General features: G+C 35.6%; 2 protein-coding genes across 4 annotated transcripts; one reads left to right on the top strand and one right to left on the bottom strand.

Annotated features, from left to right (window-relative positions):
- Positions 1–472: 472 nt before the first annotated feature.
- znf362b (zinc finger protein 362b) lies at positions 473–12,200 on the bottom strand. 2 transcript variants are annotated; one of them, XM_051096588.1, is made up of 9 exons: positions 11,998–12,200; positions 9,137–9,203; positions 8,496–8,742; positions 7,664–7,768; positions 7,253–7,550; positions 6,933–7,157; positions 6,765–6,843; positions 3,858–4,016; positions 473–3,773 (listed from the first exon to the last, which is right to left on the bottom strand). In XM_051096588.1, the coding sequence occupies exons 2-9, from the start codon at positions 9,197–9,199 to the stop codon at positions 3,657–3,659; spliced, it is 1,293 nt and encodes a 430-aa protein (XP_050952545.1). In that variant the 5' UTR covers positions 9,200–9,203; positions 11,998–12,200; the 3' UTR covers positions 473–3,656. The 2 variants fall into 2 exon arrangements, with proteins under 2 accessions (XP_050952545.1, XP_050952544.1); XM_051096587.1 differs by having other exon boundaries at positions 7,253–7,574; positions 11,998–12,194.
- Positions 12,201–14,663: 2,463 nt separating this feature from the next.
- Positions 14,664–24,520, top strand: si:ch211-112c15.8 (tumor necrosis factor receptor superfamily member 25). Of its 2 annotated transcripts, none has more exons than XM_051096589.1 (10): positions 14,664–14,961; positions 16,490–16,568; positions 16,725–16,835; positions 16,959–17,081; positions 17,420–17,528; positions 17,849–17,901; positions 17,977–18,123; positions 18,322–18,362; positions 18,468–18,582; positions 23,714–24,520. In XM_051096589.1, exons 1-10 carry the CDS (start codon positions 14,932–14,934, stop codon positions 24,031–24,033), a joined length of 1,128 nt encoding a protein of 375 aa, XP_050952546.1. In that variant the 5' UTR covers positions 14,664–14,931; the 3' UTR covers positions 24,034–24,520. The 2 variants fall into 2 exon arrangements, with proteins under 2 accessions (XP_050952546.1, XP_050952547.1); XM_051096590.1 differs by having other exon boundaries at positions 14,665–14,961; positions 18,325–18,362.
- The last annotated feature ends 1,231 nt before the right edge of the window (positions 24,521–25,751 follow it).

The raw sequence follows: 25,751 nt of genomic DNA, 5'->3' as shown, positions 1-25,751 counted from the left end.
TGGTTGCTGAAACCTCGCCCACCTAGCGCGACGGTAGTGACAGCAGCGGTAATCCACCTGTCACTCAAGTGGTCACGCCCTAAATTATGCAGCACTTTAAGGCTTAATATAATTTTTAAACAGATGAGTTATAAAAAAAAATTCACCCCCATCACAGTTGACATGAAGGGCAAAATTAGCTATATAGACCAAAACCATTTTTGTACCAGGCTGTAAACATTTTTTTCTGCTGTAAAGTTGGGCATTTTAACATGGGGAGTCTATGGGATTGACTCCCTTTTGCAGCGTCTCTAGCGGCCAGTTGATGAATTGCAGTTTTAGTCACTTGCGTGTTGGCTTCAAGAGGGAGACCGAGAGGTTGCCGCTTGGTGTTGACACATTAATACAGTTATTGTCACATATAATTTTACTAACCATTTACAGGATTCACTCTTGACTCCAGTGTATCTTAAAAAATGCAAAGGCTCAGGTATAACAGTCTGAATTTAATAAACAAGATAGAGATACAAAGTGTTCTTGACATTGATATTTTCTTAATTCACCTATCAGTCTTGTCTGTGCATATTAAACAAAATCTTTATATGAAACCACAATGCAAGACGAAGGAAAACGTGAATTATTTCAGAACGTACATAACAATGTCTTACGTAGTACATGTTAACAGTTAATTAATAACGATTACTGTGTTCCATGCGGAAAAAAGGCTTAAGAAAACCGAATACTGAAAAACGTCGACATGAAAGGGAGAAAGAGAAAGAAACCGGTCTTTCAGCGATGATAAAATTAAGGCGTACACATAAAAATGACAAGGATGCCTAGAAAAACAATGATCAGTACTTACAGAAAAACAAATATTAATAAGTTGAAATATACTAAACAGATACAAAAATGAACAAAGTACAGTATCTAAACCTTGCAATTTGCACTATTAATGAATACAGGGTATATTTTATAGTAAATGTACACGTCTTACTGATTTAAAATGGATTTGAGACTGAACAAGCCAGGATTGTACTGTAATGTAATAATCTATTCCTGGCAATGAGCTGAGGTTTTGTAGAAAGCACCAAGTAGTAGGTTTTCATCAAACAGCTGTTATCTAAAATTGTGACATTGGTCACATTCCCAAATATTAAAGTAAAAAAAAAAAAACTTTGACCCAGTAAACCATTACTGTGTAACAAATCACCTAAACTGTATATATAATGACTTATATAATGAGACTTTTTGGGGAATTTTGAGAGCAACAGCTTGGTCCTTTGCAAACAGACAGACAAAAAAAGTTTCCTAAATATACATGAATTGAAAACAGTAAGCTTAACAAATGACTGGTATAAATGACCACGAAAATAAACGAATGTTGTAGAGCTGCAGTGTTGTGGCCTGTTGAAATCACATACGGCAAGTATGATCACGTATGATCAAATCTGGCTAGAATAATTCAATAGACCATGTGTGCTTGAACTCTGTGAGAACGTTTTATACTGCTGCCCACTACTGTTAAAAATATGTTTTATCAGCTTGTATGCTGGTTTGCTTGTCAGAGCAATTATATATATACTGTATAAAAAACAACAAAACAAACCCAAAAAACAGTTAAACATCAGATTTACAGAGTTTTTAGTTTTGGATGAACTTGTGTAACAGAAACGCACTGGTGGGAATGAAAACAAATACATTCAAAATGAGCTTTTTTGACTTTCTTAAACATGATCACTGATATTTTGGTATACGAAGTTTGAATTTGACCAATAAAAAAAATCTAAATAGGCCATACATCATAATCTAAAAAAAAAAAAAACTTTCCATCAGTGTAACTTAATGTCCCGAGGTGCTTTTGCATCACTTGTGTTGGGAAGAATAGAGGGAATTAACACTTAACGGAGGTCAGAGGTCACACTACACCCTAAATGTGTGATTCAGTTAACAACACTGAACCTGTGTGACACTTCTTCTTGACAAAAATCCACTTAATGGACATTATTATGCCATTTAATTCAAAAAATGACAAAAAAGGACACTTTCTCCTCAAAATACTGTGATTGGAAGGGATGAAATTTGCATTGCACACAAAAAAGGCCTTGTCACAAAAAGTAAAACATCTATGATGCAAATAACACGCGTCATTGTTTTAGAGAGTGTTAACACTCTTTTATGTTCGTGGGGGATTTCTTGGAATTCCTTCACCTTTGAGGGTACAAAATACTCGGCCAACGAACGTGCTTATAAAATCCACAAAACTTTACCGGAACTGTGTCACGGCATACAGAACTTAAAACGTAGCTTGACATTTCTCACCATGACCTAAAACCCCTTATAAAAGGATAATAGAAGCTTAAAGTGGAAGAAGTGTCACATCCACAGTAATATAAAACACAACATCCTGGTAAAACTAAGTTTAAACTCTCATAGCTGCCCAAAGCGAGAAGCTGCTCCCATTCTGAAAAGATTCATTCGACTTTGAGCCAAAACCACGAGGCTGTAAAAGTGCTTAAAGAGTATCTTTGGAAGTCTCCCTTACACACCTTTGAAACAAAATGTTAAAGGATTAGTTTACTCCAAGAATTACAATTTCTTGATAATTTATTTATCCCCATTCATCCGAAGTGTTCATGTCTGTCTTTCTTCAGTCAAAAAAAAGTAAGGTTTTTGAGGAAAACATTCCAGGATTTTTCTCCATGTAGAGGACTTCAATGGGACCCAACAGGTTGAAGATCCAAATTGCAGTTTCAATGAAGCTTCAAAGCTCTACATGAATCCCAGTCGAGAAATAAGGGTCTTATCTAGCAAAACGATGGTCATTTTCTAAAAATAATGTAAAATGACTTACCTTTTAACCACAAATGCTCATCTGCATTAGCTCTGCAATGCACATCCGCGACTTCACACATTATCATGGTTGAAAGGTCATGTGTGGTTAGTTCTTTGTTTCTGTACTCTAGTTCAAAAAGGTAGAGAAGGGTGAAAAACTCCATTTCATTTTCTCCTCTCCTCTTTTTGTAAAGGGCGTTTGACTTTCTTTGCACGTTCACTTTGTGAACACTGGGTCGGTACTTCTGCCTACACCACATGTGACCTCCGAGCTACTGCATGACGAGCATTTGTGGTTAAAAAGCACATACATTTCTGTTTTTTTCCTGAAAACGACCAATCGTTTCTAGATAAGACCCTTATTCCTCTGCTGGGATCATGTAGAGCCCTTTGAAGCTGCATTCAAACTTCAATTTGGACCTTCAACCTGTTGGCCACCAATGAAGTCCACTATATGGAGAAAAATCCTGTAGTGTTTTTATCAAAAACCTTAACTTCTTTCGCTGATGAAAGAAAGACATGAACATCATGACATACGGGTGAGTAAATTATCAGGACATTTTAATTCTGTAAGTGAACTACTCCTTAAAAATGATCACAACTGTGACATTCTGTTTTTGGAATAATCAATTAAAATCCTTTAGACTGGTGTCTGGAGTTGAGTTCAGTTCAGACAGCAGTTGTTGAGTCTGTGGCCTGTAGGCTTAATATCACTAAGAGCTAAAGGGGCAAAGACAATATCAGACTCAAATGTCCTCCGAGGGCTCGTAACACTTTTTTCTCAACGGAAGACCATCGCGTGAACAAAATACCTTTTAATGGAAGAGAAACATGAGGGAGGAAGCTCAAATAAGTGAAATGCGTATGGGGATGCTGGGAGATTCCGTTCTCTGTGGGGAATGGTGGCTGACCAGATGCTCCACCACGGTGTGTTTGGACATGTGCTTCATAAGGTAGGTCTCCTGAAAAAGATAAAACAGATGATGGTGTCATAATATGACAAAAGTCCCATGTTTCCCCATAGGTTGATGTGGACTGATACTCACTGAGGTGTATGCGCGACCACACATACTGCAACAGTACGATTTAGCGTTCTTGATGGCATGTGCGGAGAGATGGATCTGTAAGGAGGCTGAGTCTGTGTAGGCGCGGTAGCAGTTCGGACACTTGTATGGCTTGTCTTTGTTATGTTGTCTCTGGTGAGACTGAACAGGAAAAGAAATGAGGAAGTAAGTTTAACACCTAACAAGGCTGAAGTGTCATACAATATAAAATACTGCACACACACATACACACACACATATTGTATATAACTCATTACTGTTTAAATGTTTTGGGTCAGTAAGATTTTTTCTTTATATTTTTTTACGTGTTTTATGCTCACTGAGGCTGCATTTATTTGAGTACAGCAAAACAGTAATACTGTAAAATATCATTAAAATTTAAAATAAGTGTTTTCTATTTTGATGGCAAAGCTTAATTTTCAGCATTATTACTCCAGTCTTCAGTGTCACATGATCTTTCAGAAATAATTCTAATATGCTAATTTGTTGCTCAATAAACATTTCTTATTGTTTAAAATTGATTAAAACCATGATACAGTTACATGATTTCAGGATTCTTTGATGAACAGAAAGTTCAAAGAACATTCATTACATTTTTCATATATATTCTTTTAAGGCTGCCCCTAATAGTTGACGAGAAGAGGCTTGGTTGACCAGAATTTTAATAGTCGCTTAGTTGCAGAAAAAAAAATCCACAGGAAGTAGCCAAGTCACGCAGTCCGTGATGGACAGATCGTTAACAGCTGGTCTATGTGGTAATATAGTACATCGGGCAGGACATCCAAATGCTCACCTAACATTCATCAACCTCAAATATGGCTTTTCATCTGAAATATGTGTAAAGTAGCAACTTGGCCACTCAATCTAATGTTAACGTAGAAAAATGTACGCCATTCAAGTGTCATGGAAGCTAAGTGGTAGCGTGCTTACTGCATGACAGATGGAGGTACCGGTGCAGTCACTTGCTCTTAAAATACTCAGTCATTTTTGGTCATACAGATAAAAGTAATACATCTTTTGAATCTGTAAAGACTATGTTTATTTGTGTGCACTCACAATAACACAACGTTGGGCTTTTGTAAAATAATGAAAGCAAAAAAGGCACGCTTTCTGTCAAACTCTCTGTGAACTTGAGTGCAAAACTTCAAAACTCTGTGCACACTTGCCTTAAAGATATGAAAAATATATCTATAGAGGTCAACGGCGATAGCCTTTGCCGTTGCGCTCCAGGCGTCCCGTGTTCGAATCCCGACTCGAGAACCTTTCCCAATCCCGCCCTCATCTCTCTCTCCCACTTCGCTCCCTGTCACTTCTAAACTGTCCTGTCATAATAAAGGCAAAATGCCAAAAAATAAATCTTTAAAAAAACACATATATCTATAGAGTCGCCGACTTCATCTCTTAAACTAAATACAAAGAAAGCACTAGTTTGTCAATAAATTATTAAAACGTTAATGCAGTCTCCTTGCCATTTTTCCCTGACACATTCAGAGTTATTATATCTGCCGGTGCAGTGGCAAACCTTTTTTTTTTTTTTTTTCACGTGCACTTGAGCACTTATTAGGCTATGTAGGCAATTAAAAGCTCATTATTATGATTTATCAAATGTGCGACTAATAGTCGACTAATTCTTAAAATGACTACTGGTCGACTAGAAAAATCTTTATTTGAAGGCAGCTCTAATATTTTATTTGTATTTACTGTCACTTTTGATCAATTTAATGTGTCCCTGCTGAAGTAATTCATTAATCACAAAAAAAAAAATCTTACTGAACTCATACTTTTGATTGCATTGTGCATATATTTTTTTTTATCTTAAAGCTGTAATATATCACAATTATAAGACAATTATATAACAGAATTGTAATTTATAATAATTAAACAGAGAATTAAGACTTGTATGGCTTAATATAACATAATTTATGTCATGTACTGAAATATGTAGTAGAAAACGCATGAAAGATTTACGTCATTTAAAAAAATCCACATAGTTTCATACATATTTTGGACAATGGTGGGCACCATTATTTCAATTACGTGAAATCGTTGCACTCAGTGAACTACTGCCAATACCTATTGCTATTTTTACTGCAACACAACTTAGAAAATAAAATACTGATACGATGACCACAGCTACTGAAAGAGCTTACAGGTGACGGTGGATATGAGCATAGTCTTAAACCAAATGCCATACCATTGATTTTTTTTTCCCCACAAAGAGTCTAAAAAACCCTGGATATCGAGTGAAATCCATGTTGAGGAACTCCTTCAGTGGCTGCTGCATCATAGACAAGCGTCAACATGTTTACATCCTGCCAGGATGGCATCTAGCGTTTCTTGTCTCTGCCGTTTGTAAGCTCTTTCAGTGGCTGTGGTCTACTAAAAGACTCAAAGGCATAAGGGCTGAAGTGGGGAGAACAAAGACGCAGGTCTTTAGGAAGTTTTATTCATCCACAGGCATCTTCCCATTCTTTTCCCCTCTTCTTATCACTATGAAAAGCAGTGAAGACTTACATCGCTTCTCTTGTTGCCCTTCAACTGAAAATTACAACCAAAAACTGCACAATGTGGCATCATATCAGTATTTTATTTTCTGAATTGTGTTGTGTTAAAAATAGCAACAGGTACCACCAGTAGCTCACAGAGTGCAACCATTTCACATCATCGAAATAATGGCACCCCACATAGTCCAAAATATGTGTAAAACGATGTGGATTTTTTAAAATAATGTAAATCTTTAATATTTTTTCGACAACATATTCAGTAAAAGACACACAATCTTAATACCTAGGGTTCCCTTTAAATATATTAAAATGAGACATAGAAAATTCTATTACTCATTTTACAACATAATTTTCATCTTGCCCTTGTTATTTTTGTTTTCATCACCTGTAGGTTTGAGAGTTGTGTGAATGCCTTTTCGCATCCTGGTTGGGCACATTTATATGGTCTGTCACCAGTATGAATCCTTAAAAACAAACACATATATATTAATATTCTACAAACTCTAAACTGGTTTTATAGTCATTTGGACATGCACTAAAGGCTTCTGCTGACCTGGTGTGCTGCTGGAGGTGTGATAACTGGCGGAAGGAGTTCTCACAATAGGAGCAGTGGTAGGGCTTAATGCCTAAGTGAATACGTAAGTGCTGTGCTAGGTATGAGGCGTTGGCGAACGACTTTGAACAGTGAGGGCACTTGTGGGGTTTGGCCTCCGTGTGGGACTTGGAATGAATCTGCATCTCTGATTTGTTTAAGAAAGTGAGGGGACACACTTTACACCTGTATGAAACACAAAAATGGAATAGTTGGTTACTGAAATTAAATTGTGTAATACAGGTCATAAATGATATCATTCATTACTAAAAATGTTAAACCTGTATGTTTTTCCCTCTTTGGCGATGGTAACTGCCTGGTCAGGGCCTGAGGCCAGAAGCGGGTAGGGCACCACCAGCAATGGGCCTGTGTTGTTCTCTGCTTTAATCTTCTTGCGGCCCCGTGGAGCTTTGGGCTGTGGTCCTAGCATCCCCACCAGACCTCCACTTTTCACATGCTCCATGCCAGGACCACTGGCTAGGCCAGAAATGGTGTTTAAGGAAGGCGCACCGCCCAAACGGTTCTGGCTGCTAGACGTCGGGGTTGTGGGAGTTATAGCCTCAGAGGTGTTGTGGCTTTCTGTGCGGGACGACAGCGTGAGACCTGTTTTTGAAAATCAAAAGGATTTTACAACTTGTCTATAGCACATGGAAACACAGTTTCTCTTCTGTTTATGAATGAACTTTTTCCACCTGAGCGATGGTTCGCTCTTGAGGCTTGGTCCACTGCTTGTCGCATATGCCAGTCTTCCCATAATCCCTTCGCCTTCACTGCAGTCTTGTCATCTATATTCAGCTCTGAAATTTTATTAACATATACCAAATGGTAAAAAACATATGCTTTTGTTTGTTTCATATGGTTTTGAAAAGTCAAATTTAAAGGGAAAGTTCATCCAAAAATGAAAACTCATCACTGTCATTGATTATTCACCCTCATGTCTTTCCAAACCTGTAAGAGCTTTGTTCATCACCTCTACATTCTGACTTAAAATCCTGATGTTGCTTGTTTACAAGCATGGACTATTTTAATGATGTCCTTGCTACCTTTCTGGGTCTTTAACATGTCAGCTGCAGTGCTGTCTATGCAGGGCCAGAAAGCTCTCAGATTTCATCAAAAATATCTTGATTTGTGTTCTGAAGATGAACAAAGGTTGTACGGGTTTGGACCAACAAAAGTAATGAGTAATTAATAACATAATTTTTATTTTTGGCTGAACTATCCCTTTAATTACGACTTTTGCCTCAATAAACTGCTTATTAATAGTTAGTGAGCTAGTTAAGTTTAGAAATATAGAATATGGTCATGCAGAATAAGGCATTAATATGTGCTTTTGTAAGTACTAATAAACAGACAATATGCTAGTAATATGCATGCTAGTTAAGAGTGAGAATGGGTCAAAAATACAAGTTACACTGTTGACCCACATAGTACATTACTACATGTAATACCGAAATGTACAGTGCATAATGGTGAAGCATTACATGTGCACTTGGTGAAGATAGTACACGGAAGGGCTGTCGGTACCTGCGATGGTGCTGGATGCTGGGCGGGCGTGCAGGGCGATGTCAGGCTGAGAGGAGTTGTGGGCCTGAAGACCCGGCACCTGCTGCAGCTTGGGGATAGACATCACATGTTGACCACCATCTGAAGGTGGAGAGGCCACCAGCAGAGTCTGCTGAGAGGGAACAGTGGTGGGCGGCAAATGCGGAGGTCTAATTTTTTCTGCCATCAGTTGCTCTTTGATCTTGTCGATAAGAACCAGGTTATCCAGCTGTAAAAGTCAATGGTTAGCTCTGACAGGGGCCATGGACATCATGTGACGTGAGATACTAAACCAAACCGAGCAAAGAAAGGGGGGAAAATCTGTGGGGGAAACTCACAGCAAGATTTCAGTGCTCGCTTTGGCAAACCACACTGGCATGTACAGATTTGCAAACGTGCATACGGTCATGCTTTCTTACGTTCAAAGACTGTTAAATGCCACACAGTTTCACTCTGTAATCAGTAGTACAGTATGTCAAAACGACTTTTCTGAAGGCGGTTTCCATGTATTGATCAACACCATGGCATTTGTTTAATTTTTGGTGAATTAAAATGGAAAAAGTGAAACAGTCACTTGAAAACTATTCATATGTCAAATAAACTATTACAATCATAATACTCACTTGACCAGGCATAGAGGGAGGGGGTGGCCAGAAATATGGATTATTGAATCGAGGCTCTGCCATCTTTCTAATAAAAGAGAAAAGGGTCAAATTGTATCATCTTTAGCAGATTAAAATCATAAACAGGTCTAAAATAATTTAGTTATATTCCTCACCTAAATCACCTAAACCACACCAAAGCTAGTTATGAATTAAGTCAATTTCATACAAATAACATGAAAAGTCAAAAGTTCACATACACCTTGCAGAATCTGCAAAATGTTAATTATTTTACCAAAACACAATTTATACAAAACGCACTGTATTTTTTATTTATTACTGAACTGAATAAGATATTTCACATAAAATACATTTACATATAATCCACAAGAGAAAATAATGAATTTATCAAAATTACCCTGTTCAAAAGTCTACATACACTGGATTCTTATTTTACACTTTTTTCCTCCCTTGTTTGTCCTGAACAGTTAAACTGCCCATTGTTCTTGAGAAAAATCTTTCAGGTCCCACAAATTCTTTGGTTTGCAATTATTACAGAAGGTTCAAACACACACGAAAGAAAAAACAATGCATTTGAATTTGAAGATCAGGGTAAATTTTACTTATTTCGTCTTCTGGGACACATGGGACACATCTTCTGTAGCTTCTAAAAACAAACAAGGGACTCATGAACTATCACTAAAAAAAAATAAAAACAGCTGTGGATCATTCGGGTAACAACACAGTACTAAGAATCAAGTGTATGTAAACTTTTGAACAAGATCATTTTTATAAATTCAAATATTTTCTTCTGTGGACTATATGTAAGCGTTTTTTTATGTGAAATATCTTCTTCAGGTCAGTACTAAATAAACAATAACATGCATTTTGTATAATCCCTCTTATTATAATTAACATTTTGCAGATTCTGCATGTAAACTTTTGACATCAGCTGTAAATAAATCAATGTAATGCAATATTTCTAATATAAAAAAGTACATGTTACAAATGCTGATGTAAAAGTAGTTTCTTTTTGTTTTCAACCACACATTTATAAAAATGTATTGAAACTGTAATTGAGGAATAGTCTACACGGCTATGAGTGCTTGTTTCAGTTGTTCTCACAATGGATGAGTCATTTTAACTGACATATCATAGTTTAGTTTCTGTAGTTTCCCCAAAAATAACAATTAGAATGTCATCATTGTCATGTCATGCCAACCTTGCATGTCTGTCTTTCTTTATTTCCCCCATTTTGGTTTTCCATATAAAGAATAGATGGTGACTCAGGCTTTTTGTGGTTTATTTCACAGAAGAAATAAAGTCACGTGGGTTTGGACCAGTATGAGGGTGAGCGAATTATGACATAAGTTCTATTTTGGTCTGAACTGTTGCTTTAATGAATGGTGTGCTGTGCACTTCTCTAGACGAACAACTTGGTTCCTGTACATAAATTTACTATACTACAGATATTTTCTGCCAAACCGCCATAACTGAATTGCTACTACTCTAAAACCAAAATTTAATTAATTTTTAATGTAGGTTAAAATCAAGTTAACAATAACTAGTAACAAAGACATTTCGGCAGAAACTTTGCTTAATGATGTCAGAAATGAACTTTTTTCTTATTTGTTTCAAATAAATTTAAATTAAATTAAATTGACCTATAACATGGAATAAAACATTTGCTATCTACCGGAAGAGTGGGCGTGGCCATTTGTAAATTTTATGAGTTTTTGGCTTCTGGTCACATCCATATCCAGCTATTTTTAGCTGTACAAAACAGCTTGTTTTGATATAGCAAATTGGTAAGTCTTACCATATTATTTTAATGTATTATTTTAATTATGAACACTGGTTTGTAGTGGAAACAGTTTTACCGTTTACTGCACGTTATTATTCTTCTCGTTATTTCCCTATAGCGGCTGATGAACCGGAAGTCTCACCCATAAGCTTGCTTCGGCGTTGAAGAAAAAGGTGAATACATTCAATATTTATATTTATATGTTGCCCAGATTTTGCTCTTAATGGTTACCACGATGTTTAGTTTGTTTATTTGGTAGTTTGTTAAATGACTTGAGTCATTAGCACAAGTGTCGAAAAAAATTAATATTTGCCGTGTGACGTAATTTAAACTATAAAAAGTGACCGAATTCAACAAAACTCAAATGCCTCATTGAACAAAAAGCTGATCCGTAAGATCTGAAGTACAAAAATCCTGACGCATCTTTAGAGGAAAACAATAGTCAGAAAACTTTTGTGATTTCCCCATACAGCGGCTGCACGACACTGTTATCTCTCATCTCTACTGATCACCTCCGATTCATTCCTGCACAGTTTCACCAAAAACATTTCAGACAAAAGGAAAAAAACAAAAATGGCAGCCTGTTATATTTTCATAAGGACGCCATATTCTGCAGAGCCCAAAAATTGAGGCTCGACTCGGTCCATTTTTTTCAGGGAAAACCCGATCAAGCAACGAGATGTTTGTGGTTATATGTGTGTGTGTTTGTTTATGAAGAATAGCACCTTTGAATTGCCCGGCCCCCCTTGAAAAAAAACTGACACTTCCGACAATCATGCCGTGCAAAAATGTCTTACAATTGGCGAAACGCTGCACACGGCTGTGTAATTTTACAACATCTGCCGCCCCGATCGCATTATAACAGCGTTATAGCGAATGCACACTGAAACCGTTCGTACATGCATGCACAATGCACTCAAATATTGCCATGTATAATGTTATATTTCGCTTTGTGCAACCTGTGGTAGATCAAAGGCGATAAATCGCGCCAGCCGAACAGTTATCTGTCGTACAATGCAGTAATGTGCACGATAGCTCAGTGCGGGAAAAAGGAAAAAGACGCCATGAGCGCACAAACCTTTTATATCGATGTCAGAGTGTTTTTCCTCGCAGGAGAGGCTTTAATAAAGCAGAGAAGAGGCTGGATGTTCTCTATGCGCCTCCAGACAGCACAGCTTCCGGGTCAGCCTGACTGTTCACTTCTGGGTGCTGTACACCAAAATCTCACATTTTAGCTGGCACATATGAGGCTTAAGTAATTGGTCGGGCGTCTCTGTGCATTGTGCTTACATTAATAACAAAAAAGAGGCATTTCACACTCAGAAGAAGGCTTAGTCTTTCCCATGCAAAATTTTATATAGTAACCAGATTTACTGTATTTACAGTTCCATTAATAAAAGAATAGAGGCATTTTAGAAAACACACATAAGTGCAAAATGCAAAATTTTATATAATAACCAGTTTTATTATACTAACATCTCCTGCTATAAAACTACACTACCGGTCAAAAGTTTTTGAACAGTAAGATTTTTGATGTTTTTTAAAGAACTTACCAAGCCTGCATTTGATCCAAAGTACAGCAAAAACAGTAAATATGGAAATATTTTTACTACTAAAATAACGTTTTTCTCTTTTAATATATTTTAAAATGTCATTTGTTCCTGTGATTTCAAAGCTGAAATTTTATCATCATTACTCCAGTCACATGATCCTTCAGAAATCATTCTAAGATTCTGATTTGCTTCTCAAAAAACATTATTATTATTGTTGTTGTTGTTGTTGTTGTTATGTTGAAAACAGCTGAGCAGATTTGTTTTATATTCAGTGAATTTTTTTCCAGGTTCAGAAGAACAGAATTGATCTTAAAAAACTAATAATAAATAAATAAATAAATAAAATAAAATAAAAATGTATACTGACTCCAGGCTTTTGAATGGTATAGTGTATAATGTTATAGAAGCTTTTTATTTTAGATAAATGCTGATCTATGGATCTTCCTATTAATCAAAGAATCCTGAAAAAAAAGTACTGTTTTAAATATTGATAATAATACTGATAATAATAATAATAATAATAATAATAATATTGTTTCTTCCAGCAAATCAGCATATTAGAATGATTTGAAGGATCGTGTGACACTGAAGACTGGAGTAATGATGCTACAAAATTTAGCCCTGATCACAATAATAATAATAATAATAATAATAATAACATTTTAAAATGTATTAAAATAGAAAGCTTTTATTTTAAATAGTAAAAATATTTCACAATATTTCTGCGATTTGCTGTATTTTGGATCAAATAAATGCAGGCTTGGTAAGAAGAAGAGAATTCTTAAAAACAAAACATTAAAAATCTTACTGTTTAAACACTTTTGACTGGTTGTGTATATTTTTTTTAAATGCATTTTAATTAGCATATTTTATATAAATAAATTCTAGTAAGTTATCCCATGTTAATTGTATTAAATGTTGTAACAGCTAGTTACAAGTGGTTGTTTAGTAAATTTAAATAATATGGTAATTTGCTGATAGGGTTGATCTGTCCTTGCCCACACCTCTAAATGTATCACTATTTCCACACTAACAAATTCCTTACAGTAAAGCACAAGAATCAGTGGTGTAATAAATCTGTTTTTAAAGATCAAATTACCATTCAAACAAATACACGGCACGTAAACAAACAAGGAAAGTTTGTTCAGACAAACTGTTGAGTGTAAAATGCTTTAAAAGCTTAGAACAGTTTTTACAAGCCCTACGAACAGGCATATTGACCATCAAATGAAGTCATCACTTACATCAAGTCACACCTACAGATTTGATGTGTTGGTGGTAGTTCAGTGCTGTACTAGTAATCTGCGCATCACAGTTTCAAACCCACAATGGTGATTCATATACATCAAAGTTCCCAGTGGAGTCCCTTTCTCACACTGTAACAAGTGGTAACCTGCTAAAGTTATCCTAAAGATCTAGTTATTCCTTAAATTTAGTTTTGTTAGTTTAACGTGAATTCATGTCTTTGGGTTGATTATGTGATGTTAAAAGCATTTACACTGTACAACAATTAGTTCCAGTTCTCGAATCTGATTGGCTGGGCGGAGTTCCCGCAGCACTCAGACTTTTCCGACTTTTCTTTTTGTTTTGTATCACTCCGTTCGTCCGTGTTTGTGCGTCCCAGACTGTCAGGCTGTATTATTATGTGCGATGAGGGTTTTTTCTTTCCCCAATTTACATCGTTATGCCCAGTGGGTGGCGACAAGGGACCATTTTTGTGAGCGAGTCTTCGAATCATTTATTTAAAACACTGATTCATTTAGAATTTAAACACCGCTTGCTGACGCATTCCGTTTAGTTTGAAAAAACAACATGACTGGCAATACTGTGCCTAACATGTGTTATTCAGCATAAAATCTGCGGTATTTAAGCAATGTCTTACATTTGAGCTGTCTCAGAAAAAAGCCCTAGTTTTAACGCGACCTTTTCCACTTAGTATTGCATATTTGCAAATATTGCATATTCATTGCATATTTGTAATGAAAATTCTGTTTAAACTAAAAATAGCTTACCAAGAAAAAAAGAGAAGACATATTTTCCTCTACTTTGTGTCAGTTGCAAAATGTCATGTCATATTTTTTGTTCTGTTATGGAATGTATGTTATAGGTTGTAATGAAATTAATGAGTTCATGTAGGCATGTTTATTAACCAAATGACAGTTCTTATAAACGATCTGATATCCAGCTGTATGCTGAGGTTAATAGTCTGACGTGTTTTCCTGTTTCTCATCTGTCACACTTTCTCTCACATCTTGTACTTTAAAGCTTTCTGGGTTGGTTACTCACCTTCCTGTCTAAACAGATTCTCAGTCAGAGTGAGGTAGACGGTGGATGCCACAAATGCTGACATGAAGCAGAGTTGGAGTATTTTATGTTTTCCATTTGTGAGTCTATGATTTCAAAACGTACTATTGCTCGTCATTCATGACTCTTCAGCTAAAACTATACAACATCTCATCATGACTGTGTCAACGCTGTGTTTGGATTTGGTAAGTATTTCATTTTTACTGCCATTGTTGTGGTTTCCTTTGCATGGACAGGTTGTGCCATAATTGCTATTTTTCCTTAAGCCCCCAGGTTTCAACTATTGTTTTTTTATTTATATATATATTTTTCCATTTCTGAAAAATACATTTTTTAGTAACCACCATCCTGTTACAATAACTGCTCTTATTTTGGCTGCATATTGTTGCGACACCTTTGGTTAACCTCAACAACAATAGCGACACTTGCGTGTAATTAAGCTTTGCAGACTTGTAGTCTAGTTAAACTGTAATGGATAAGTAGAGGTAGATTACTGCTATCAGTTATATACATTGTGATATGTGATATAAAATATACATTATAAATATATATTATTTTATAGTATAATAAATTATGTTCAGTAAAGGTCTTTATTTATTTAACAATAGAAGACAAGATTAAAATCCATTCAAAAGTGTCAGGTACAAGGAACTATTATAAAAATAAGTAAATTAATCAAATTAATGAGTTCTTTAGAATATAGATATAAGAATAAATATTAAAAAGAAATGAAAGAAAGAAACGTTTCTAACTTTAAGTTCACTTTAAAATGTCCTTTCAATCAGTATTGTTGCTTCTAACTTGAAATTTTGGTGTTTATCTCTAGTAATTGTCCATTGTTATATACGAGGATGGAAAAAAATATAATTTTTGTACAGCATATTTCTATATCCTTTAACCATCAAATGCGACAAGAACTTCCATTGACTGTCAGTCAGTTTGAGTCTGACAGATTCCTGCATATATTATATTTTTTGTTTATTGGCGAACTATTTTCAAAAATATTGAATAAGTATTTTTCAGATGTGCAAGTTTAAGTGGGATATCCCTTTTCATTATGGTAGTAATATCTAAATAGCATAATTTTAAAAAATATAATCCATCTTGACCAAGTGTTTTTATCAAGAACTTTCTAGAGATTGTGCTTCATAAATGTAAGAGGTTTTCAAACAGACCACAAAGCAGACATTGTCAGAGGAAATGAATAAAAATAAAAAAATAAAAAAATAACTTCATTATTACCGAGATGAAGTTACTGGAAATGAATCACAATTAATCACAAAAATTTCTCAAACAGTTCTCAAATTTGCTAAAATGCCAAAGCAAGACAGATATTGTAGTATAAACTTAAATATTTCTCATCAAATTCTTCAAATGATCTGAACTTTGCTATCAACATTAATTTGACAGCTCTGTACTTTTAGTGTGTGTCAACAATTGCATCCACTTTTATTTTAGGAGAAACAATCTTGATACCAAAGTGTATATTGTAAGCATAGTCCTTTCTGTATATTATCACATATTTAAACTATTTCTCACATTTAGAGTATCTAAAATGTACAAGAGAACATGATATTTGGGGGTCTTTGGCATCAAAAACAGTGACTATTCAGACATTCAGATTTCAGTTTTTTTTTTATTTTAAATATGGTATTTCATATATTCAGAAGGCAATGACATTTATTTGATTGCAGTTAATTGTTTTTATTCCAGGTTTTTATACTATTTATAGCCTCCCAATGCAAATGCCACAGTGAAATACCACTCACGACAACTGAAAGTTGTCCAGCAGGTAAACAGACGTTCTTCCCACTAACTAAAATAAAAATAATAGGAAAACCACAGGGAAAAACACCCATGATAGATGGATCTTTTTGGAATAAATTCAAAATATATAATTAAACAAAATGCAAGTGTTTTATCTTATTATTTTGATGTTTTCCTGCAGGATATTTCAAATCACAACAGGGCGATTGTGAGATGTGTCCGAGCGGTTTTTTCTCAGACTCTTCAAATAAATTGACAAATTGTTTCAGATGTAAGCAATGTGATAGTGCTGGTAAGTAAAATATCAGAATGCACTTATTGCAATCTAATTAACACATGTTGTATTTCATTTGTAATTTATATAACTGTCACAAGGTGGCCTTTATATCTAAATTAATGACTCCTGGTTTTACAGCTTATGAAGTTCAGGTTCTCAACTGTACATCAACACAGAACAGTGTCTGCAATTGTAAACCTGGGTTTTACAAGAGTGATAGAGGCTGTGAACACTGTGACAGTTGCCAAAACTGCAGTAAATGTAAGTACCATTAAAGGAAGTTAAAGGGTTACTCTACCCCAAAATGAAAATTGTGTCATTAATCACTTAGCCCCATGTCGTTCCAAACCAATAAAAGCTTCCAATAAAAGCATCCAAAACATCTTGAATTGTGTTCCGAAGACGAACAAAGCTTTTACGGATATGGAACGACATGGGGGTAAGTGATTAATGACAAATTGTTCATTTTGGGGTGGAGTAACCCTTTAACAAATTTATGGCCAAGGCGATACTTTCTATTCGACATAAATTATCCTGAATATCTTGTGGCTAGGAAACTGTAACTGAATAGTTTGTTTTTCCCTTTATGTGTTACTCAGGTCAGCACTGTAAAGAGAGTTGTAGCCATCAAACGACTAGTAAAACCACGACAGTAGTTTGTGAGATTGGCTATTTTCCGGATGGTGGACAATGCCAGAGCTGTGTTGAGTATGGGGTCTAATATTCACTTTTTTCTGTATGTCTTTTGAATCTCGATGGATTTTTGATAAATTACTGTATTTAACAAGAATTGGATTTCAGCATGTAGGTTAATGGGTTGTGGTTTTCCTGTGCGTAAGGCTTAGCATCCACATCAGAATGTTCACCAATGAAACACTATTTCAGTTTCCAGTGTACCAAGGAATATAATGATTTGTTTTAAAACTTGTGAAATATTCATATGTTAAATACATTTGTAGTTATTTTATAGTTATAAAAGTGTCTTGGGTCGCAGTAAATGTTCTATTAATTAATGTAATTTGTTTCAGGTCTAAGTGCGAGAATGAGTCCTGTAAATCTTTTTGTACCACAGTTACAAAAGGTAACATCAAAACATGTATAATTAGACATTTAATAATAAGTAATTTTGTTTGACATAAACTGTCGCTTTTCTTAGGTTATCCGCTGTTGCTGACGTTACTGATCATTGTGACCTTATTTGGTGGTCTTCTCTGTCTTCTTCTCCTCTGGTTCTGTAGACGAAGATGGCTTTGCCGCCAAGCCAGAATGTGGCATGTTGGCAAACATCCACAAATTCAGCCAGGTTCATTTACACTCACATATACTTGATTTAGATTAACAAAGCTTGTTATACTTTTAATGGGGCCTTGCTTCCTTACAGAGTGTTTTGTTTCTTTTAATTTTGTGGTTTGACTTCTTTCTTAAAATAGGAAATGCACATCGATTTAGGAAATCTGCATGTTGTAATATTCAAGTTTAATGAATTTGGTCTTTGTTTCAGCAGATCAACCTAATGACGTAATCAACGTTCCCACAGCAATGGTTTGTAATTTTTTGATTTAACATTTCTGTTATGTACTATTAAATTACAAGGTGGTAATGATCTTTAGAATTTTTTTTAATATTACCATTTGTTTGTCTTTAAAGGAAAGAAATGGAACCACTATTAAAACTTTACCAGTGACCAGCTACCCACACAGCACCTTCAGTGGAGATTTACAGAGCATCATGGCCCCCCTGATAGCAAACGGAAACCCAAAATGTAATTATAAAAATATTAAAGGGGTCATAACCGACCTTTTTTATTATTTTGTACTGTTTTCTGAGGTCCCCTTATACTGTTATCAAGAATTACATGACAAAACATAACAATTTAGAAGTAATAGCTATTTTCTGTCCTGTTTTAACCCCCCTCATCAGAATGCTCTGTTTGAATAGGCTTGGCAGACGTCAGAAGTAAACGCCCACTGCTATGATTGGCTAATAGCTGTGCATGTTTGACAGCCTACATCCTTCATAGAGTGACACTGCTGTGATTTAGGCTAAAATTAATTCGATTCAGATTGTAATAACAGACAAAGCGATAGTGACCACATAATAAAAACTGTTACTCACTCATTACTGTCAGACCCAATATAGTTGACACAGCAAAGTCTATTAGTTTCAAACTTTCTGTGTCAAATTGTTCTTTGTTTCAAAACATATCTGTGAGAAATGAAGTGAACAAAGGACCAAGTTCTTACTGATGTGGTCTGGAACTTCATTAAAAATAACGATCAAATGATCAGAAGGAAGACAATGCAAAGATTGTTTTTTCACAACTTGGCACTGCTCAGCGTCTTGTTTTTTTTGTTTTTTTTTTCCGGAGCCATCTTTATCATTTGATTTCTGCGTAAACACACTCTGTGTGTAAATCTGTGGGCGGGCTAAACAGGCAGTGATGTGGAAGCAGGCATTGATCTTCCTTTGCATAGGTGGCATTTAGCCACACTATTACGTCATAAAGTGGCACATTCCACAACCTGTCAGTTTTACAGACTGGCTTCGTGACTAACGAGAAAGTTTTAAGTTCTGAAACTTACAGGTTATATTTATAGTAAATTACATCCTGATATTTACATTTATAAGATTTATACCGCAAGTTCATCTGCCATTCACACGTCTTTCAAGCCGAGAACTCTCCTCATGTGTTTGCATAATGATGCATAATAAAAAATTAATCATAATTTTTTTTAGCAAAGTTATATATAATTAATCACACAAACCTCTTTATCTAAACATCTCTGCTAAACAGTTGGCCTCAGATGTCTGCCATTTTTGTATTTTTCTTTATACTCATTTCAACATACTAGGATTTGAGACACACTAAAGGTTACCCGTTACCCGTTCATATACTTCTAAAAATCATTTTAAATATTAAAGAATAGGAGAGTCCCCACCACAACTATAATGATAAAGGCACAGAGAAACGATATTGTTGGAATCACTTTCAGTACGACTTTGATTTCGGCATTTTCACCAAAACTTCAATTATAATCAATGGCAAAGTTCTGTAATCGGTGACACTGCTCAATGAGTCTCTTATTTTGTTTTTACTGTGATAGATATGAGGAAAGTATTCGTGAGATTCCAGGAGATCAATGCATGATGACTATGTTCAGCTACAGTGCAGTACTGCAACCATTGACGCAGCTGGAGTAGTTCTAGATAAAAATCTACAATCAACACTTTTCACGATCTTGGTGGCTGTTATAGTAAAAATGCAGTAAAATTCTTAGAGAGTTTGCATGCTCATTTTATATGCAAAGATGTTAGTCAATCATAGCAGTGGGCATTTAATTATGGGCCTTCCAGTGGAGTGCTCAAATCAGAGACCTAAATCCAGGGTAAAAAAAAACGACTTCAGGACACATTATAAAAAAATGCATTTCATGACCACTTTAAGACATTGCAAAATTTAATGAAGTCTTATTCTCTATTTAAGAAATTTTTGTGATTGCTTTTCTGAATTTTTCAAGTCTTTCTTGTCAGCTATTAGTCTTATCCTTTTTGCCAATCATGTAGGCGTATGTGAAACTGATTGTAATCAGCTAGTCCCCAGGCTTACATTACAGAATCTACTTGTGTAATGTACAACTTCTGAGAACTGTCTAATCAGATAGTAACTTCTAATAACTCACACACTTTCAGTCGCTTCCTTGGTGTGGTAAGAGCCTCATAACTTTGTTGAAAGGGCAGTAAAATTTGCTGGTTAAACAAAGTAAGTAATTTTCAGAGTAGATGAGAAAAAACGAAAGGAGAATTTTTTGTTTTAATTCTCACAGTGTAGCCCTATTTTCCCTTATTTCCCTAAAAACAGCATATTATGATTCCCGTCAAAAGTTCTTATTACATTCTTATTATTATTGTTATTATTCTTTATTATTATTAATTATTATTAATATTATTATTATTAGTATTATTACTAATGTGTCAGCATTCAGTAGTCTGAATTGCTAAAATGCTGTAAATCACTCCACCCATTCAGCACTACTTTCATTCTTTCATATCGCTCAATCTCATTTTATAAACTTGTTTATCGAGTGTACAGTAAAGGGGAAAAATCAGTAGAAAAACGGAAAAGATACTTGTAATTTTCTAAGTTTCCCTTAATTCCTAAATGCAACACAATATTATGTAAAAGTCAAAATATGGGGAAAACACCTGAGAAAAATCAATACGCAAAAAACCTTCATATTACCCGTACATTACACCCTATGTTTACAGACTTTTGTACAATGTAGCCTAGTCACAGTGACTTCAAGAAGAGTCCAGTCATAGATATGAGTTCAGTATTCACCGTTTTCCTGAATGCAGATGTCTTACCTGACTAGAACGGTGCTTTACATTTCCGGTGTCTGGTGTTTCTAGCCAAATTAACACATTTTCCAAGCCAATAGACCAATTATCATTTTGTAAACATTCGGGATGCGCGCACATCATTTGCAGGTTATCTTCCCTGAAATCTTAAACGATTCGATATGTGAACGTTTCAAATTACCAGATAATCCGTGCCGAACAAGTGCTCGACAAGATTTTTCAGGGCAAAAATCATGCTCATGCTGATCATTTTCATGCTGTAACTGTATGGCTAATACATTACGTCCCCTATAAACAGCATATGTGAATATTATGTGGATGTATTGTTTAAATCAAATGTATGCTTTAAAAATATGATAAAAAAAAAAAATAAAAATAAGTATGTCCTTTTAAAAGTCTGCATTTAGTTTCAAATGGCGTCTTTGACGACAACTTTATAAAAATTATTTGCATTCCGATTTTGACATCAAAAGGCACAAAAATATTTTTTTCTCTTATTCCATTGATTTTAAACGTTCACCTCCACTTGTTACCAGTGTTTTTTTGCAACCACTGTGCATGCGCAGCCGCAAGGGACGTCACAGTAACGTCTACTCCAAATTGGTCTATAATGTAACGTTAAAGGATGTCATCCAAGATGTTCATGTCTTTCTGTCTTCAGTTGTGAAGAAATTATGTTTTTTGAGGAAAACATTTCAGGATTTTTCTCCATATAATGGTGCCCTGATTTTGAACTTCCAAAATGTAGTTTAAATGCAGCTTCAATGGGCTCTAAACGAGCCGTGGAAGAAGGGTCTTATCTAGCGAAACGATCGGCTGTTTTTTTTGGAAAATAAAAATTTGTTTACTTTTTAAGCACAAAAGCTCGTGTAGCACAGGCTCTGGGATGCGCGTTCACGTACTATTGAATCACGTCGGAATGTCACGTGGAACGTAGGCGGAACCATAGACCCAGTGTTTACAAAGCGAACGCGCAAAGACTAAGAAAGTGCAAGTAAGTCAAATGCTGTTTACAAACAAAAAGGTACAAATGTCAGACAAATCTGAAGTTGTGGGAGAAAATATCATGGAGTTTTTCGACATACTCTACATTTTTGAGCCGGAGTACACAGACGATGATTCAAAGACGTGATTCGTAGTAGTGATGGGAAGTTTGGATCATTTTACCGACTTGGACCTTTGAGTCTCGTTCAGCAAAATGAACTAATCTTTTTTCGAGTAATTTCGTTCATTTTAGCTAAATCAGCATCATGTGACAGCCCCGTAAGATGAACGAACGGCTCGAAAAAACCCGATGACTTGAAACAGGTGAATTAATTCCAGTTCAGAACCTAATAGGATGTTGTGCGACTGAATGAATCACTCCCCGAGACGACTCGTTCTTCCTGAGTTACATTAAAGATTCATTCAAAATGAATGAATCATTCAAAACGCATCCCAGAGCCTGTGCTACACAAGCTTTTGTGCTTAAAAAGTATACAAATTTGCATTTTTTTAAAACAATGACCGATCGTTTTGCTAGATAAGACCCTTCTTCCTCGGCTGCGATCGTTTAGAGCCCTTTGAAGCTGCATTTAAACTGTATTTTGGAAGCTCAAATTTGGGGCACCAATGAAGTCCGTTATATGGAGAAAAATCCTGAAATGCTTTCCTCAAAAACCATAATTTCTTTACGACTGAAGACAGAAAGACATGAACATCTTGGATGACAAGGGGGTGAGTAAATTATTAGTAAATAGTTGTTCTGGAAGTGGACTTCTCCTTTAAAGCTATGAAAATGGTTTTAAAAGCAAATGGCACCATCCTTTTATCACTTTACAGTGTCGCAATGACCGCCTTTTTGCAGTAATTCACCTGTCATAGTTTAGTGAGTAGAAAGATGACATAAAGCGACACAAACTTAGCTGCATTTAAAACAGATGAGGGATATATACAGCTCCCAAACACACGTAAGATCACACGTAATTTTTTTTTCACACACAGTATTTTAACGTAAGCGTTTTAAGTCATGCTTGTTTTCTTTCATCATCGTTTATGCAAGGCATACAGCGCTGGTGTTTACACAGACAGGTTTGCTGGTACGCAAAACAAGTACTTTTTACAGGAATTCCTTACTGTGTCAGCCAACACGAGCACAGCTTAACCCTGTGCACATTTTTATATGTAGTTATATTGAAAAGGTTTCAGTTTAATTAATTCAGTCGATTTTTACCTCATTTTAACGTGGATTTCTATGAAGACTGGAAACGAGATCACCCAAACGGAACTTAGAATCCATTATAAAAAGGTGTTACACTCATCATCTTGTTGTTAGGCTGATAGGTACAGTGTTGTGGGTTTTCGACTAACTATTTTGAATAACGGTTTGGTTCTGCATCATGGCTGTTTTGTGATATAACTTCCAATTATCTGGCACTGATAGGCCTACTCAGTGTATAAGCTCGCCTTACTGAAAGCAGTCATCAGGAGATTAGCCTGAGAGCTTGGAGTTTCTCAGCCTTTGTATCTAAATGCCATATCTACTTTCCCCCCAGTGATGCAGGTTTTGCAGAAAGAGACCTGGCCAGCACCAGTGCTTTACACTGTCATAAGAGCAGTTCCCGTCATGCGCTGGAAGGAATTTTTGCGACTGCTTTCTGTGTCAGATGATCAAATGGAGCGGATCGAACTGGAGGCAGGCCCGTCCTATCTAGAAAAGCAGTATCATATGCTACGTCTGTGGAGCCAGAGCAGTGGAGCAAAGATGGAGAATATCTACTCAACATTACACTACATGAACCTGTCAGGCTGTGCCCAGGAACTGCAAGAAAAGCTAGAACAACTGCAAGCAGGCATGAAAGCTGACTCATCTTGACTCCATCTTTTTGTGTATGTGAGCTGCAGTTGCATTTCACAATCATTTACAAGAAACTCTGAACAGCGACACTCTGTCTAATGAACTTTTTTAACAGGAAACTGTCAGTTGTGGTTAAAAATATTATTTGTTGTGAATTGTTTTATTTAAGTAAATGCAGATTATTATGCATATCATAGGTGCTTTGTAATAACTGATTATAATCTTTGTTCTTGGTTATATAAATCAGTCACTGTACTGTACAAATATGAAAATGTGTAGTTTTTATAATCATAATAATTTATACATTTTATAGTTGACGAATTCAAAGTCTGAATTTAAAGTTTGAATTTTTATCATCCATCAGCTTAAGGAGGTATCTAGTTTTCAAGATAAACTTAGCTGCTTATTTGTTTATTATAAGTTCTCAGTCTTACTTCATACTCACTGTAACACCAGTATGCATTTATTACTTTTCTTAATAAAAACACAGTGAATGTGTGGAATATGTATGGCTCAGATCTTGTAGATAAGATGGAAAGTGTGACAGAGAAAGTGTCCTTGCTGTGCAGACAGAGAAAAGTTCTGACATTAAGTTTAGTTAATGTCAGCAAACACTTGCTGTGGCCTCTGAACTATGTTGAAGGAAATTCCCCTTTCATCTGGTTCCCCCATGTTCATCTGACTTCTGTTTAAACCACAGTGAAGATCAAAAGCAGTTTCATTTTTTTTTTTTTTTTTAATTTCGTTTTTCCAGGCACTTATATAACCATAACCTATTTGTTAGGCTGTATGTTGTCAGTTCGAGGAAACATACAGTAGCCCATATTCACTGGGAAATGCGAAATATAACCCACACATGCAAATATTATTTTCTGTCTAGAAATGCCCATTCAAACAGGAAGAGCTAATATCTTGATAAATTATGTCTTATTAACATAAGCAACATTACCGAGAGAACGCCAGAGCATAATAAGAAAACAACGTTGTCTTGACCGCAGTAAAGATAGTTTGCGGTGTGATATTCGGATTTTTTTTGGCTATAAATACACAACGCGCTGTCATAAACATGCAAATAATCCCGAATGTAGTTCTCCATGATTTGTGAATTCTGGTGATGATGTGCCTTTTGGCCGAAATTTTATTTTATTTTTTCGACTCTTAATTTTATAATGCTTATAGCTCCGAAAGTTGGAAACTTAGCAGACTGAAACCAGTGTCATGTGAACCAGCTTGATCTGTGAATTTTTTCACAGCAAAGCTCTTGTCCGTAACCCCCTTGGTAAGTCCGCTATAGTAAGGAATGTGAAAAATATGCGCTCTTCATGTTTAACGTATTTTGCCATTAAACACGCAGACTGCTCAAATACAAAAACATTGTTTTTAAGTCAAACTCGATTTGTGAAAACTTTCACAATCGCTATTTATTGCGTAACAGTGTTCCTAATGCTCTGCTCTCTTTTTCTTCTATCAGTACTGGTCAGCTGACCCTTCCCTGAGTCATATTAATCACTATTCTGATCTGTGAAAACTTTTACAGTTCAGTACTGGTCAGCTGACCCTTTCCTGAGTCATATTAATCACTATTCTGATCTGTGAAAATATTCACAGTTCAGTACTGGTCAGCTGACCCTTCTGTGGGTCATGTAAATCACTATTCTGATCTGTGAAAACTTTCACAGTTCAGTATTGGTCAGCTGACCCTTTTCTGGGTCACTAACATCTCTATTCTGATCTGT

The sequence above is a fragment of the Labeo rohita genome, chromosome 23, assembly GCF_022985175.1.
Source record: "Labeo rohita strain BAU-BD-2019 chromosome 23, IGBB_LRoh.1.0, whole genome shotgun sequence".
NCBI lineage: Eukaryota > Metazoa > Chordata > Actinopteri > Cypriniformes > Cyprinidae > Labeo > Labeo rohita.
This window is presented reverse-complemented; position numbering and strand designations above follow the sequence as displayed.

Bases quoted from the DNA above. Each gene is read 5' to 3' on its own strand.
- si:ch211-112c15.8 (XM_051096589.1), top strand. From the start codon at position 14,932: ATGACTGTGTCAACGCTGTGTTTGGATTTG. The intron at 17,529-17,848 runs GTATGGGGTCTA...AATTTGTTTCAG, and splicing joins CAATGCCAGAGCTGTGTTGA to GTCTAAGTGCGAGAATGAGT. The intron at 18,363-18,467 runs GTTTGTAATTTT...TTGTCTTTAAAG, and splicing joins TCAACGTTCCCACAGCAATG to GAAAGAAATGGAACCACTAT.
- znf362b (XM_051096587.1), bottom strand. From the start codon at position 9,199: ATGGCAGAGCCTCGATTCAATAATCCATATTTCTGGCCACCCCCTCCC. The intron at 7,769-8,495 runs GTACCGACAGCC...ATAAAATTTCAG, and splicing joins AGCATCCAGCACCATCGCAG to AGCTGAATATAGATGACAAG. The intron at 6,844-6,932 runs GTCAGCAGAAGC...TTTGTTTTTAAG, and splicing joins CACCTCCAGCAGCACACCAG to GATTCATACTGGTGACAGAC.